We start from the raw sequence: 14,537 nt of genomic DNA on the forward strand, positions 1-14,537 counted from the left end.
CAGAGGAAAGCATACAGGTGGATGACTGTCCCATCCTCAGAGGGGACAGACACAAGCACGTGTGTGTGGACATACACACACACATATACTACCCTGGCACACACACCACACAGGTGCACACACCCTGGAGTCAGAGGCAAAGGCTCCTCTCTATGAACTCCTGTGCAGCTTTCCCGGGCCAGGTTCCTTGCCCTGCCGGTCATCGGCTTTGGCATTAAACAGCTCACGGGACCCTGGTAGAGACATCTGTGGCAGCTTGCAATGCTCAGGGTAGCAGGATGGACTCTTTGGTCCACAGGGGATGAGGCAGAGGCATGCAGTGGCCTAGGTGCAGGCAGGTTGTCGACTGCCTATTGTGAAAGCTGCTGGGGGCTCACACCCCTGCACCGGGTCAGACTGGGCCTGGGAAGGACTCGTCAATGCTCCGAGACAGGGGCTTGTGGACTCGCAGCCTTGAGTTCCATGTCTCTCTGGGGGCTGTCTCTAATTTCTCCTTGTGTTGTAAAGGTCTGGTTTTCCTTTTAATAACCCTCCTCTCTTTCCCCGAGAAACAGCACCTACTTCCAAGAGGCAGCACACTGACCTGGAGGTCCCTGAGGGCCGGGAGAGCCGATGGACCCTGAGAAGGAGGAAGAGATGATTGGCAGGGGCTCAGGCTCTGGCTGGGGTTACGGGGCCCCAGGGTGATGGACAGGTGGGGTGGAGGCAGCTCACATGCTGGTGAGGGCTGCGTGGATGCAGATTCTGGCCAGGACCCTATGTCAGAGGGTCCAGCAGGGACCCCAGTACAGTGTCCTCCTTTAGAACCAGGCTGCGGGACTCTAACATCTTCCTGGTCGGGCTGGAGCATGGATCAGAAAAACAGGGGGCCAGATGGGCAGCAAATTGTGAGAAAGGGCCTGTTCCCCCAGCTGCCCTGACGTGTGGCTTTCGATGGGTGATCCAGAGAGCCCAGCAGCAGGGAAAGCTGATTCTGATCCCTGCGCCATCTGCCTACCCACCACGGGACCACACAGGGTGACCACTGAACAGGAGGCAATGGGGCCAAACTTGCAGCCCCCCTCGACCCTCGGGGAGTCCACAGAGTAAGGGAATTCAGGACCCATGCCCCACCCCTGCATTTCTACCATCGGTTGGTCAGGGATGGGGCCCTCTCTGCAAGTCTGGATGCAGCCCTGGGCCCTTGACGTACCTTTCGGGCCCACAGAACCTGGGACACCAGGAGGGCCCTGAGGACCGGGTTCACCAGCGGCTCCTGAGGAGAAATGGGGGCACAGAGCTCTTCGAGAGAGTCCCCCGACCTGGCTGTCCCTTGGCCAGTGGTACTCTCAGGAGGGGACGTTTCCTACCCCACCATGGCTGTATATCCATTTGGTGCCTTAGGGAAGCCACTAATTAATGACTCCCAGTTTCTACCCCCAGATCCTTAATTTTCCATGAAACCTAGAACCTAGGAGGCACTGGATAAATACTGGCTGCTTGGGTGAAATCTTTAAGAGAAAAGCGGGACTAAAAGTAGAATTCTGCTCAGTCCTTCAGCATTAGAGGATCTTGGGCACCTGTCTTGGTTTCCTCTGATAAAACAGGTCTCTGCGGTTAAGGATTGAATTACAAAACCTTCCCAGGCCCCTCCGTGTAGGGTCTGCACCTGGAGTTCTGCCTCCCTCCCTGCAGGGTCCTGCACTCCACCTCACCCTCCATGAGCCCCTGCCCTCTGCTGTCCCCTTGGCTTTGCTCGGCTGGGCACTCCAAGGTGTAAAGGATGCTTCACTCAGACCTTCTTTGAGTCCCAAGCATTAAGGTTCCCATCATTTGTCCACTGTCACCACAGGGCCTAGTGTGGAGATCAGTTCAAAGAAAGCGCTCAACAATCACTTCCGGAGCAAGGCGGCAGGGAGACATGGAGAGGAGCAAGGATGGGGCTGGGGCTGCAGCTCAGTGGCAGAGCACTTGCCTGGCATGCACAAAGCTCTGGGTTTGATTTCCCAGTTACATCTGTCTTTCTGTTTATCTATCTATCTCAACATAGCTAAGCCTCCTGATGCAGGAATCCTCTCTTACCTCTGTCTCCTTTCTCCCCAAACCCAGGAGGCCCTGGTTCACCACGCAGTCCCATGGGGCCTTCTCGCCCTCTCTGGCCCATGGGTCCTTCCATGCCAGGATCTCCTGAAGAAAGGAATGACCATCCTCACGGTTAGGGCTCCATGCCACAGCTGTGGGCTCCGCAGGCCACACATCAGCAGCAGAATGCCCCCCTGGGACATTCCACTGCTAACACCGAGGAGGTTAGCAGTGACAAAGCGTGCAGTGCAGCTCACTGCAGGGAGCGCTCTGTCCTCACACTGGCCCAGAGGCCTGCATGGCTCTCCCTGGCTACCCCTTCAGCACTTTCCAGCTACCATCTTCCTCTGCTGCTGTTTTCTGAACTCGCCCTTGGGGCCTCTGGTGCCTGCTTCCTCTCCATTTTTGTGTCTGCTCCCTGCCCCTCTATTGAGCCCCATTGCGCCTGGGGTCCCCCCAGGGCCTGTCTTCTCAGGTCACACAGCACCCGCTGGTCTGCTAAGACTCTGCTTGTTTCCTGCACTGGTTGTCTCCCCCCACCCCTTAGGGGTCTCCCTGTTGGGGTCCTGGGCTGTCTGCTAAAACACTAAAGCTTGGCACACTGAAGACCCCTAATATGCATTTCCTGAGTGAACGAGCCTGTGTGTGTGTGTGTGTGTGTGTGTGTGTGTGTGTGTGTGTGTGAAAGAATGGAAAATTCAGCTCTTACCCACACTGCCTTTCTGTCCCTTTGGTCCTTCTGGACCAGGGTGACCCAAGGGTCCAGGGATACCTGTGGACACACAAGAAGGCCTCAGCCTCTATTTCTTCCTGAGGCAGCAGCCACGATGGAGCTGCCATGGACCAGCAGCACCGAAAGTCGTCTGGCTTACACACCTGGAGTCCCAGGGAGGCCTCGGTCTCCTGCAGGAGCAAAGGTAAAGACATCAGCCAGAGGACCCTACCCAGCTCTCAGGAGCCATCGGCAGGACCAGGTTAGCTAATGAAGATACAACATCCAGGTACATTTGCATTGCAGATGAACATAAATACATTTTTAGTATAATTATGTCCTGTAAACTACTTGGGACCCACTTGCAGTAAGAAACGGGCTCATCTGCAGTCCTGTGGAGCTAGATTTTACTCAACAGCACTAGGTTTGGGGCCTAGAACCGTCAGGTCTGGTCCCCAGCTGGGTCTTGGGTGTGGGCTGCAGGCAGGGAATGAGGAGAAATGGGGGGGGGGGGGCTCAGTTCCCGTGCTAGGATCTCTAGGACAGTAAGCTGCCTGTGTCACCTGGAGGGGTGGTTCTCAATGTGGCTGGGCACCCTGGCCACAGAATCAGCTGGGTCGATTAGGACCAAAGGCTCCTGAACTTGGCCAGGTCTACTGAACTGGAGCCCTGGAAGTGGCTCCAGAGAGACCTTTTGGCAGTTTCCATGTACACTGGACGTTGTCCAGCCCAGACAGACAGGGCAAGGAGAATGTCCCTGTGTCCAGTGGGGCCCTCAGGGTTAGACACCGCCCCTTCCTCCTACTCCTCCTCCTGACTGGACAGGAGCTGGAACTCAGGCTGTAACTCCAGTGATGAGAAGGGTGGGGAGCTTCCCGTGTTCCTGATGTGCATCTGGTCCCTAACCAGCCACTGGCAGGCACTGGTCCCCAGCCCCGGGGCTGAGGACCCCACTTTAAATCACTCTAGATCTTTCTCAGAGGGGAAGGGCTCAGGAGACGGAAGGAGGTCAGGGAAAAGGATGAGAAAAGGGATTAAGATATGTTACACACATTTGCCAACTCTGAACAACAAATGTAAATGTGTACTAATAAAACAATAAAAATAAGGTGAAAATATCCATGTTATATTTACCTTTTGGACCTTGACTTCCCATGTCACCTAAAATCAGAAAGAAATGAAAATATGAGACACAGAGGAACCCAAGGGTTCTTCTCTTCATGGTACTTCACAGCTGTGTGACAATATTGAGCCATATGTCAGGGGACACAAGTGTGGTCTCTCTGTTCCCGTATGTAGCACTTGGGGAGGTCACTGAGCCTTTCCTAGATGCCACCTAGGCCATGCTAAGCTCTCCTGACTGTGAAGCCAGTGCTCAGCCCTCCAGGAAGGTGGTTCAGCTTCTCATCCTTCCTTTCGGAAAAAGCAAGAAATGCTTCCCAATCACCCGGACACTGCCTCCCACTGCAGGAGCGAGAATGAGGAAAGGGCTCAGGTCATCATGGTACCTTTAGGGCCAGGGCTTCCTCGGAGATTTCCTGGAAAAGCAAGTAAATCCTGAGTTAGGGTCACATCTTCTGCATCCCTCACACATGACAGGTAGTCACGGGCCAAGGGGGGGAAACTGAGGCTGTACAAAGAACTGGGTTCTACACTTGATCTGGGCCACCATGCTCTCCCAGACTCAGTTTTCCCAAAGCCACATGGGGTCCTAGTGCTGCTGCTCCCTCCGTGCTTCTTGGGGCTGTGAACAGAATGGCAGTGGGAGGGAGGCTGAGAGGGGCTTGTGGTGAGCACTCGGACACCTGTCACTCAAAGGTAAAGCCTTGAGCCGCTGGGGTGAGCCAGACCTGACTCTGACCCGATGGGACTCACCCTTCTCCTGCTCCAGCAGCAGCCTGTTTCTCACAAACAGCCACAGTTCCTCCTGGCTGAGGCCACCGCTGCCACCGAATCCGGCCCTGCCTGCCCCGGCCCCCTCGTCAGGTGAGGCACCCTGCAGCCGTTCCTTGTGGCTGCTTTCCGTCTCATAGTAAATCTCGTTGCCCTGCCTCCTCTCCAGCTCGTCCACACGGGCTTTCAGCTTCCTCATGTCCTCCGCTGCAAACGAACAGCAGACAGGCAAGGCTCCATCAGTGAGAGCCCCGCCCTGCACCCTGCAGACACTCCCTGTGCAGAAGGTGGCTTCTTCATGCCCTTGAGCCCACTCTGCTGGCCTGGTAATGTGGACCTGGGTTAACCTGTCACCACCCTCTTGGAAACTGTCACCTGAGCGGGGTGACAAAGCTCTCCCTTCCCCCTGAAGGGGGGAAGCTGAAGGGACCCTTGAAGGTCCTGAGCTGACAGCCACAGGAAGCCACAGGAGGACACAGAGGGCAAGTGGGGCCAAGGCTGTTTTAGAATCCCAGCTCCACGTTTAGTGACCCTGTGCCCTGAGCCAGGCGCCTCCTGCCTCAGTTTCCTCCTCTGCAGCAATGTGGGGTTTGTGTCTATAGTCTCAGGCTCCATGGCCCGACTCTATGACCTCTGGCTAATGCCTTCTTCTGCCAGAGCAGCGAGCCTGGGCACATCCTGCTGCCCACCATGCAGCCTGCCCTGTGCCCCTTGCACCTACCCAGGGCAATGAGGCCAAAGAGCAGTCCCAGGAGCAGCAGCCAGGTGAGCAGCAGGCCCAGCAGCCACTTCCACCAGCTGCAGCAGGAGCCACAGGGGCACCAGGAGGGTGCGGCCCCCCACAGTCCTCCGCCGCTGCCATTTCCGCCTCCAGCGCCAGCTCCGCTGAAGTGGTCATAAGCATGAATTTCTATAGAAAAGACAGGAACGACCAGGTGATAGCAGGTATTTCTGCCCCTTTCTCTCCAAATTCCCAGCGTGGGTGACTTCCTGTGGCCTGAATGCTGGAAAGGGGCTTTTTAAGCTTCTGCACATCTCTGTGCAAGCAGCAGTAGCTAATGGGGAGAGGAAATCTGGCAGTTCAGAGCTTGAGCTGTATGACTTTGACAAGGTCGCTTAACCTTGAGATGGTGTTGAGATTGTCTACATAGGACAGTTATTGAGTAAAACGAGGCAAGCTTTGTAACCAGTTGAGGCCATGGCACATGGCACAGGCTCAGAAACCTTCCTCACCCATGACCTGCTGCAGCCTCCTGCATCCCACCACACCTAACCTCGCAGGCTTCCCGCGGCTCATGTTTTGGGGTCCTCAGGGCACCTAGAGTCATATTCAGTACTTAGTGGGACCGATAAACCCAAAAAGTTGTTTTAAAGAACAGGGCCTGCAGTTTTCCACAATGAGGGGCTAAGACTGGATGACGGCTCCTGTCACAACACAGGGTGGAGGCGAGGGCAGAACTGTTAAGGCTCCACGCCACCTTGGCCCATGAGGGAGCTCTGGTGGTGGCTCTTGCCCTGGCAAGAGACCTTAACACTCAGGGACTTCAATGGCCGCTGGGTAGGAGAGAGGGGCCTGCGAGGCTCCATCCCATGAGCTGAGCTCCTTCTGAGGCCACTGCCAGCCCACAGCCTGCCTGCTCCTTTCTGAGCCATAGCAGCAAGGGGTGGTCACCTGTCACCTAACCACACCCGCCCCCATCCGTCCTGTGGGGTCCCCTTCTACCCACCTTTGGAGGCAGACTTGCCGTTGGTGGTTGCTGCCTTCACTTCTCCTGAAAGGATACACGGGTTTGGCTCTGGGCTTGTACGTGGATTCTAGGGACACCTTGATCCCCAAGGCACCTTACAGAGCAGTGAGCACCCAGGTCTCAGCAACCTGGGATTTACTACAACCGCATCCATGAAGACATGGCGTGGCCAGCAAGTGACAGTGAAAGATAGTGCAGCATTAAAACACTCTTGAAGCCTTAAAGCTTTACGTATCAGTATTTCCGGAAGTCATGTTGGGTGATGGTTGCATTCAAACGGCAAACACACTGGTGAGAAACGACTCTGACATTTTTTTTTCTTTTGGGGGCTGGGGATTGGACTCAGGGCCTCATGCTCCCTTACCACACGTCTGCCCTGGGCTGCATGCCCAGCAATGATGCTGATCTCTTGGCTACAGGACTTTGTCGTGATTGGCAGCTCCCCCTCCTTGGAGGCATCGCTGTCTCTCTCCACAGGTGGAGGGAATGGAGATGTCTGGCAATTCATAGCCCCGGCTTCACCCCTACAGTCTCAGGAATCACTAACCTTGATGATTTGGAGATTTGAAGTCGGGTTCTAAACTCTTTACTGTTAGGGTGGTAACTGACTTAGTTTGCATTTACTTTAGAATGTTCTAAGACTTAGCATTTCCCTTCCTTGACTGACCTCTCTGAAATCAATTGTTTGGAGAGATGCTGCAAGACTTTGTGAAGAAGTATGTTTACCCAAGACAGAATCCATATATTTGGGAAAAAAAAATAAAGCTAACAAAGACTTTGCAAGGCTCTTGTCTGTTCCTTTTGAGAATTAGGGGAGGCCTGGAAGAGTGAGAAAAGGGTTGGCTTGGCCAGGCCGGAGGACAGAGGAAGGCTCTGCATACAGACCCTCCCAGGGAGCCTCCTGTATAGCAGCGGGCCCTGGGGGCTGCGGAGGATCCGGGTGCTCACTGCCAGTGCTGCTGCTTTGAGGGCCACACTGAGCAGCAGAGTTCAGGAGGCCAAGAAGTAAAATGTGGCTTGGCTGGAATCAAGGTGAACAACAGCCGGGTTTGTCCTTACCATTGGCTTCTGCTTTCAGGCAGGTGTCAGCAGTGTAGGCAGCCTCCTTCTCTTTTTTCAGTGTGTCTTCTGAAAAAGAAGCTGTGCCCGGAACCCGTGATGCTATGCTGTGCTCTCTCCCTGCCCCTCCTCACCTGCTCCATCTCCCTGGCTCCCTGGACAGACCAGGGATAGCCGGTTGTGAAGAAAGCCCTGGTTTTATATGTTTGATCTCTCCTATCTGTGCTTGTGGCTAGGCCTGCTGATGCCCAGTGAAACTGTTTGCCTGAGTTTTCATGGCTCTGCTGCATTCAAGACAGCCCCTGGGACACCCTCTGAGGGCAGGCATTTTTCATTAGGATGGCAAAGCCTGGGTTCATGGCAGAACCGCCTCAGCCCTCCTTGCTGGGACATTCAGCCTCGGGCTTCTGCAGCCTGAGGCACGGGGCTCTGGCGTACTTGTAGCAATGCCGGTGGGGGACGCAGTAAAGACCTTCCCGCTGTCCTTGGTCATGATCAGCAGCTCCGTCTCTTTCTTGGAGGGCACATTGTCTTTTTCCAGGATCAGGAACTTGCAGTCCTTGTGCAAGATGTCATCGCTTTGGACATTGGTAGTGCAGGCTGGGGAGGAAAAGGGTCCAGGAAGAGGAAGGAAAACGCGCCGAGAGAGGAAGAAGGAAGCGATGACCAGAGAGGGAGGGAGGAAGACAAGAGCGACAGCTGAATGCTCTTGATGGTCTCCTGTTCTCCCCAGCAGTGGTACTGTGAAGCTTCTTTGCCTGGCTGGGCCCTGCCCTCAGGAGGTGGGGTCATTGATAGAAGTGCCAGGCATGTGGTCACCATCTGTCCCTCAACCCAGGAATATGGGATGTTTACCAGACGGGCCATCACCTCCTCATGGCTAGGGAGGTCCTTTAACTAATGGGTGAGTTGCCTGCCTCTCTGAAGAGGCTCTTTCTGACCATGTTCCCAACACACGGACTTCTGTTTCTACCACATCAATTATGGTCTCCTTAGACTCTCTGCTTCTTTCTTGCATATTTTGTCTTTGTGTTTGTCATCTACCTACTCCACTGGAGTCATCGGGTTGGTGAGAGGCAAGAGTCTACCCTGTTTTGATCACTGATTTTTCCAGCACTTAGAAGAGAATCTGTCTTAAGCAAAGTAGGTGTTTGGTAATTTTTTTTTTTAAATTAATGACTGTTGAGCAGAAACAACACTGTGGTCAGAGCAATGGAGAAAATGACTCCGGGTTTGGTAGGAACCCAAATTGATGAAGCGTCTATAGGAAGTAGGGAGGGGCTGGCAGCTTCCGAGAGGCTTCCTGGTTCCTGGTTCTCTGGGTGAGCTACATGTAGCAGCGGAAGGTGAAAGAACTCTAGGCCAGGGTGTGGCTGGAGGGTAAGTGCAGATCCTGAGCAGGTGTGGTGGGCAAGGTTCCCTGCCCCCTTGGGCAGGAAGGCCAAGGTCAGTTCAGGGGATACTCATTTTTTGTGTATGCACAGAAACACTCAAAAGACCTGTGGGACAAATTGTATTTGTGGACCCCAGACTATGTATGGGGGACTCTGTTGTCCCCTCCAGTAGCCCTTGGGTCACAGCCAAGTAATTCTGCCTGGGTGCTGGGCTGGTCCCTGGCAGAGGAGGGCAGCACTCACCAGCGGAGGTGGTGGACACACTGGTGCTCACAGCAGCAGGGGTCTGGGACACGTTTTTCTTCACACCATAGGCTGTGGGAGGAGAAGCACAGAGTGAGCTCGCTGGCACAGAAGGAAGGTTCCTGTAACCCTGAGCAGCTCATCAGCCCTGGCAGAGAGGTGGCCTCCCCAGGTGAGAAGCAACCAAAGGACTTAAGCTTCTCCAGCCACCAGGGCAGCAAGGAGGGCTTTGATGGAATGTTCTTGGGTATCACCATGCTCATCCATCTAGAACTTTCTAAAGGTCACCCTCCTTCAGGAAGTCCTCTTAGACTCACTCTGTCCCTTCTTTCTGCATAACATATCATTCCCTTCCTGTTGTCACTGTTCCCTCAGCTGAACAGTAGGCAAGCTGAAGGCAAAGCCTAAGGCTTGTGTCTCCTCTGCCCAAACTCAGCTTCCAGTTTGGCACAGGGATTCACCATCAAATCAGCCAGTGGGCTGATGTGCAATGACAGATGACTGTGCCAGAGTAAGTGTGGGCTGGAGGGATCCCCAGGCTAGCGGGGCTGTGAAATCCATGAGGATATGCAGGTGGCACGCCACAGGGCACAGATGTCACTGATGGAACAGATGCCCCTGTGTGTTTAACTCAAATCTGACCAGCAGATGGTCACAATCTCTAGGTTGGGGTAGGGACTCTTTGGAGGAAAGGCCAGGTGCTTTTCATGGGCCTTCTGACTGAGCCGCTGAAAGGGATATTGACAGCTGTAGCCTCAAAGATCTGTCAGTTCCCAGCCCCTAAACTCAACTTGGGCTACCAACCTGTGGAAGTGGTGGCAGTGCCATGGGACAGAGTAGCTGAGCTGGGGGCCAGGTTGTTCTGCATTCCGAACACTGTGAGAGGGATTGAGAGCAGGTAAGAGCAGGTGGGAGGAAGACGCCTCCCTCTTAGATGCAGGTGTCTCCCAAAGTCCCCAAACCACTTTTGTGTCAAATAATTTTGCAGATGACAGGTTTTCAGTCTGCCTTGCTTTGAAACTGCTAGTGACACCGTCAGTTTTCGTGTGCCTCCACCTCCCCACCGGTTCCTTTTGCTGAGGAGTTAGGGCCCCACAGCTTAACAGACGCAGTTCACCCAAGCATGCAAGTGTTGCTGCGTCCCTTGAAATGCTAAAACATTGCAGGCACCTCCTATTCCCTGCAGCACCCTGGGGTGATTTGTGTGGACCTGTTGCACTGTGAACATATAGACACAGACACGCTGGGACTAAGCACGCTAACTCGGCAGACTTCCGCTTTTCCCTCCAACTTTTCTTTCTGACTCAGACTGAGAAAACTCCCCTTCCCACCGCTATGCCTTCCAGGGCTCCCTGTTTATTCACTAACATTGCAAAACCTATTCCTCCTTCGTCCCAGTTTCTGTTACTCTGTCTGTCCTGGGAGCACAAGATCCTGCTTCCACTATTATCAGCTCAGCCTCTCCTTAGGCCTGGCTTAGTCAGAACTTTGCAAAACGTAACAGCAAAGGTGGAAGATGGCAAACAGGGAACTAGGTTTTCTGGGTCTGGTGGGACTCCAGTAACCGGGAGGTGTTGGAAATCTGCTCACTAAATTTGCACTTGCAGCGATACTAGCCAAGTAAACAAAGAAGGGCCCACATATTATATTTATTAACTGCAATATGACAGGGAGAACCTAAATTTAGAAAGAAGATGTGCCTGGTAATTTATTTCTTTATGGACTAGTACGATATATGGGGAAACAGTGAATAAATATTTATTTAAAATAGTTCTGTGTTTGCGCAGGAAGCTAAATAGTATCCCCCTTATGTAGGTGCCCCAGAGAGCTACCGATCTACATAAAGATCTGAAATAAGATCTTTCTAAGTTAACGCTTTCTGTCCTGAAAATGCCTTAAGCTATGACTCACTTTGCCCCTTTGCTTCCATCTCTCCAACTGTCTTAGAAAAGGAAGGGACCAGCACAGAAGATGCTTGCTGGTGGCCTGGGACCCTCTCCTTGGTACTGCCCATGGGGTGTGGGGTCCTGTCTGATTGGGCCTCTAAGTGCAGCTGTGGCCTTGGCCACTGGTCACAGAGTGCATGGTGAAGTCTTTCCTGCTTGTGGGCAGAAAAGATGTCCCACTTTCCTCACTGGAAAGAGTGCCTGTACCCCTGGATGCCAGCAGTAGGAAAAGACAATTTGGGGGGTTGACACTGACCTGAGGAGCAGGAGCTGAGTCCCGGCTGCAGGGTTGCAGAGCAGGAGGCCAAGTTGTTTGGGACTCCAAAGACTGCGAGGAAGAGAAGAGGTGGGAAAGAAGGGGTTGCGTTTTTACATCTGGTTACATTTTTGTTTTTTGGAAACCTTTCATGTTCAGTTCTGTCACCTGGCAGCAGGGAGCCAAGCATTAGGCTGTGGTTTATGTTGGGTCCCAGCCAACAGGGGTTTTTTAGTCAGGGGTGGGAAGTGGGTCACTGCAGCATTCTTGTTATGGAAGCTCCTTGGGGCACAGAGAAGCTGAATGCTTTGCTCAAGTTCCCATAGATCCTAGCATCCTTTCAGTGTTCCTCCCGTTTCAGCCTTCTGGGTCCCCACTGCTGTGTTCCCTTCTACAGCATCCACCGGAAGAAGCACCTTCTGGATAGCAGTGAGCTGAAGTTCCAGTGCGACCTTGGGGTGCTTGGGTGTAGAAAACCTCCCCATTTGCCCTGGGGATGGCAAATGCCCAGGTGGTCACTGGGCTCCAGGGTAGAGGTGTGGCTATTCTGATTACATAGCAAGAAGCCGTGCCTAGTCTGCCGCCTACCTGACCCTGCCGAGTAGGCGTTGGTGTTGAGGAGGGACGAGCTCTGGGTGGTCATGTTGTTGTGATAGGTACCCATGGAGGACCCTGCAGGCAACGTGGAGGACCACACGTGGGAGGGCAGGTTGGCATCCAGGATGGTGGTGTCATAGGTGCCCGACACTGGAAGCAGAAATGCATTTGTCAGTGAGAGACAAGTCCACCCTGTCCTGCTGGGAGAGCGTAGTGGCCTGGCTTCCTGGGGCTTCTTTAGTTTCAGCCCTGAAGGTTCCTCATTCCAGCACCTCCTCTGGCCAAGTGCAGCCAGGGCAGCTCGTCTCCCCTTCTTTCACTATAGTGTTGGAGCTGGCAGTGACCTGACTGCTTGGATTAGAAATTCTTGTTAGCTCTTGGTAAAATTCAAGATAGCTCTAAGTTCCTTCTTCCCATCATGGTGGGATGCCCCACCTTTCGCTGGCTCTTCCATCTTCGAAGATGCCAAGGAACAGCTCTCTTGGGACCAGCAAATGAGACCCCCAAATGAAAACTCTGATATAATTCCAGGCACCTGTGTGGGAGTGACTGGCAGGACCACCCTCAAACCTGAGGCCACACTGCAGACACCCCTGCATGACACCCCTATCCCAGTGGTGCTCTGCCCTTGAGGGCTTCCCGTGCTTCTCCAGATCTGATGCCAGTGCTGCCTGTTTGCTCCATGAGGGAGCCGGGCAGGCAATGGAGCCCTCCATGGCTTGTTTCATAGGAAAAAGCACAAGTAAGGTCAGACCTATCGATTTTCCTAGAGCGAATGAGAGGAAATCTGTGTTCAGAGCTAACTTGGCCATTTTCCTCCCCTCACTCCAAGGCTCTGTTAATTTGCCTTCTTGCTCCTACAGAACTTCCTTTGGGCCTGGTAGGCACTTGACATTGGGTGCTAAACAGCACTCATCCTACTTGACTGGGGCCTCTTGGTTTCCTGTTCGACTTCCCACAGAGACCCCATCACCAAGAGGGCAGTGGCTATGTCTGTCGTGTCCACTGCTTTCTCTCAGTGCCTGGCATTTGACACAGAGAGGCCAGTAGTAAAAATTCATTAGAGAATGCACTTTCCCCAGGACTCTTCATGTCGGGGAGCCTGGTTAACATATCTGACTGTCCAGAGCCCAGTGGAGGACAATCTCTAGGACACAGAGCTGGGCTCCTGCATGTGTGAGAGGCAGTTTACTACGTAGGTGACAGGCACAGAAACCTTGTGTTCATGCTGCAGAAAAAGTGGAATAACCTAGTCTTGGGGTTCACTCATATCTTCTAAGCCCTTCCTCCCAGTTCTGGAAATCTCTGGAAAAGCCTGGAAGGTTTCCAGGCCTCAGCTGCACTCCTGGCCAGGGTGAGTCTGCCACCCTCCTCCCATTCCTCCAGCAGCCTGGCCCAGGGCTTACCTGACTGAGAGCTCGCCGTCACTACTTTGGTTTCCACAGTGCCTTTCTTGGGGATGGGGAGTGTGTTGGACAAGTTCCGGGTGGGGCTGGCACTTGCTGATCGGCTGCCCTTGAGCAGACGCTTGACCTCGTCCAGCTCTGTCCCTGTGAAGAATCCCCAAACTCCCATCAGGCCCCAGCCTCTTTCCTGAGTATAACCACAGTGCAGGAACGTCGATGGTGTTCCGGATACAGTAGAGGATGCTGTCTGCTTCCCACACTGGGGCATTTTTTATTAGCTTTATGATTTTTGCATTTTGCTAACTAGGACTCCTGTTTCTGTGTCCACAGTCACCAACCTGTCTTGATCTTCTGTTCCTTGTGCTTGGTTCCCACCCTAAAAGTTAGGTTCCTTTCAAATGTTGCCAAATGACCTCTAAAAAGAGTAACTAAAGTCTGATGCCCAATGTAGAAAGGCCGGGGAGCCTTTGACCTTGAAGATAAAGTTCAAACCTCCATGGTCTACTTCTGGCCTATCTCCATTGTGTTGCCTCCCTGAAATGTTCCTTAAATTCTCATCCTGTTTCATCCCTAGTCCATGTTTTAGGTGACCCCTAAGCCAGGAAGAACCCTATGCCTGTTCCCATTTCAGGAAGCTGATATGCAGCCGCTTCCCCATTCCCCCTCGCCACGCTGGGCTGTGGCACTTAGCTGGGTCACCTTCTCCACGTAAGCCTGTGAACTGCCAAGTGGCAAGGACATGTGACTGAACCCCAGCTCCAGCACAGGGCCTAAGACACAGAAGACCCTTACAGATGCTCTATGATTAAGTGCCTGTGCATGTGAGCACACACACACGCGCACACACACACACACACACACGAGACACACACATATGCACACAGAGCACCAGTCCGTAACTCCTGAGTAGGACACAGTGTTCCTATGTGATTTAGTTTCAAGGCATTCCAGAACTTTGCAGCGAGCCACTGACCACTTACATCTGGTAGACGGTGAGGCGCTCTGCAACCGCACTCGAATTTCACTCTCTGTGCAAAGAGACACACATTTGTGAGTGGAGGACCCAGACTGCAGTACCTGACACTGAACTCTGAGCAGCTTTGGGCTCCAAGAGCAGGAAACCTAGGCATCCTAGGAGGAGTATCGCTAAGGAAGGGATGTTCCTGACCTCACCCTGCCTACCCGTCACAGGCACTGAGACACCCCAAGGAAGTCTCAGGTG

The 14,537-nt window shown here is 53.4% G+C and overlaps 1 protein-coding gene across 5 annotated transcripts in view; it reads right to left on the reverse strand.

The window, feature by feature from the left end:
- Col17a1 (collagen type XVII alpha 1 chain) overlaps window positions 1-14,537 on the reverse strand; it is a 76,632-nt gene that overhangs the window by 18,897 nt on the left and 43,198 nt on the right. For all 5 annotated transcript variants that reach the window (XM_063244662.1, XM_063244663.1, XM_023567329.2 and 2 more), the window contains 18 exons: window positions 14,296-14,343; window positions 13,316-13,459; window positions 11,901-12,059; window positions 11,313-11,384; window positions 9,915-9,986; window positions 9,111-9,182; window positions 7,912-8,073; window positions 7,474-7,554; window positions 6,394-6,438; window positions 5,388-5,576; window positions 4,649-4,873; window positions 4,282-4,311; window positions 3,908-3,934; window positions 2,938-2,964; window positions 2,771-2,833; window positions 2,062-2,166; window positions 1,193-1,255; window positions 584-619 (listed from right to left, as the gene is read on the reverse strand). In XM_063244662.1, coding sequence (XP_063100732.1) covers window positions 584-619; window positions 1,193-1,255; window positions 2,062-2,166; window positions 2,771-2,833; window positions 2,938-2,964; window positions 3,908-3,934; window positions 4,282-4,311; window positions 4,649-4,873; window positions 5,388-5,576; window positions 6,394-6,438; window positions 7,474-7,554; window positions 7,912-8,073; window positions 9,111-9,182; window positions 9,915-9,986; window positions 11,313-11,384; window positions 11,901-12,059; window positions 13,316-13,459; window positions 14,296-14,343 — 1,620 coding nt within the window. The remainder of the gene's footprint in view (window positions 1-583; window positions 620-1,192; window positions 1,256-2,061; window positions 2,167-2,770; window positions 2,834-2,937; window positions 2,965-3,907; window positions 3,935-4,281; window positions 4,312-4,648; window positions 4,874-5,387; window positions 5,577-6,393; window positions 6,439-7,473; window positions 7,555-7,911; window positions 8,074-9,110; window positions 9,183-9,914; window positions 9,987-11,312; window positions 11,385-11,900; window positions 12,060-13,315; window positions 13,460-14,295; window positions 14,344-14,537) is intronic.

This window comes from Cavia porcellus, unplaced genomic scaffold (genome assembly GCF_034190915.1).
Source record: "Cavia porcellus strain 051 isolate PalLab524CR breed Dunkin Hartley unplaced genomic scaffold, mCavPor4.1 scaffold_2, whole genome shotgun sequence".
Taxonomy (NCBI): Eukaryota; Metazoa; Chordata; class Mammalia; order Rodentia; family Caviidae; genus Cavia; species Cavia porcellus.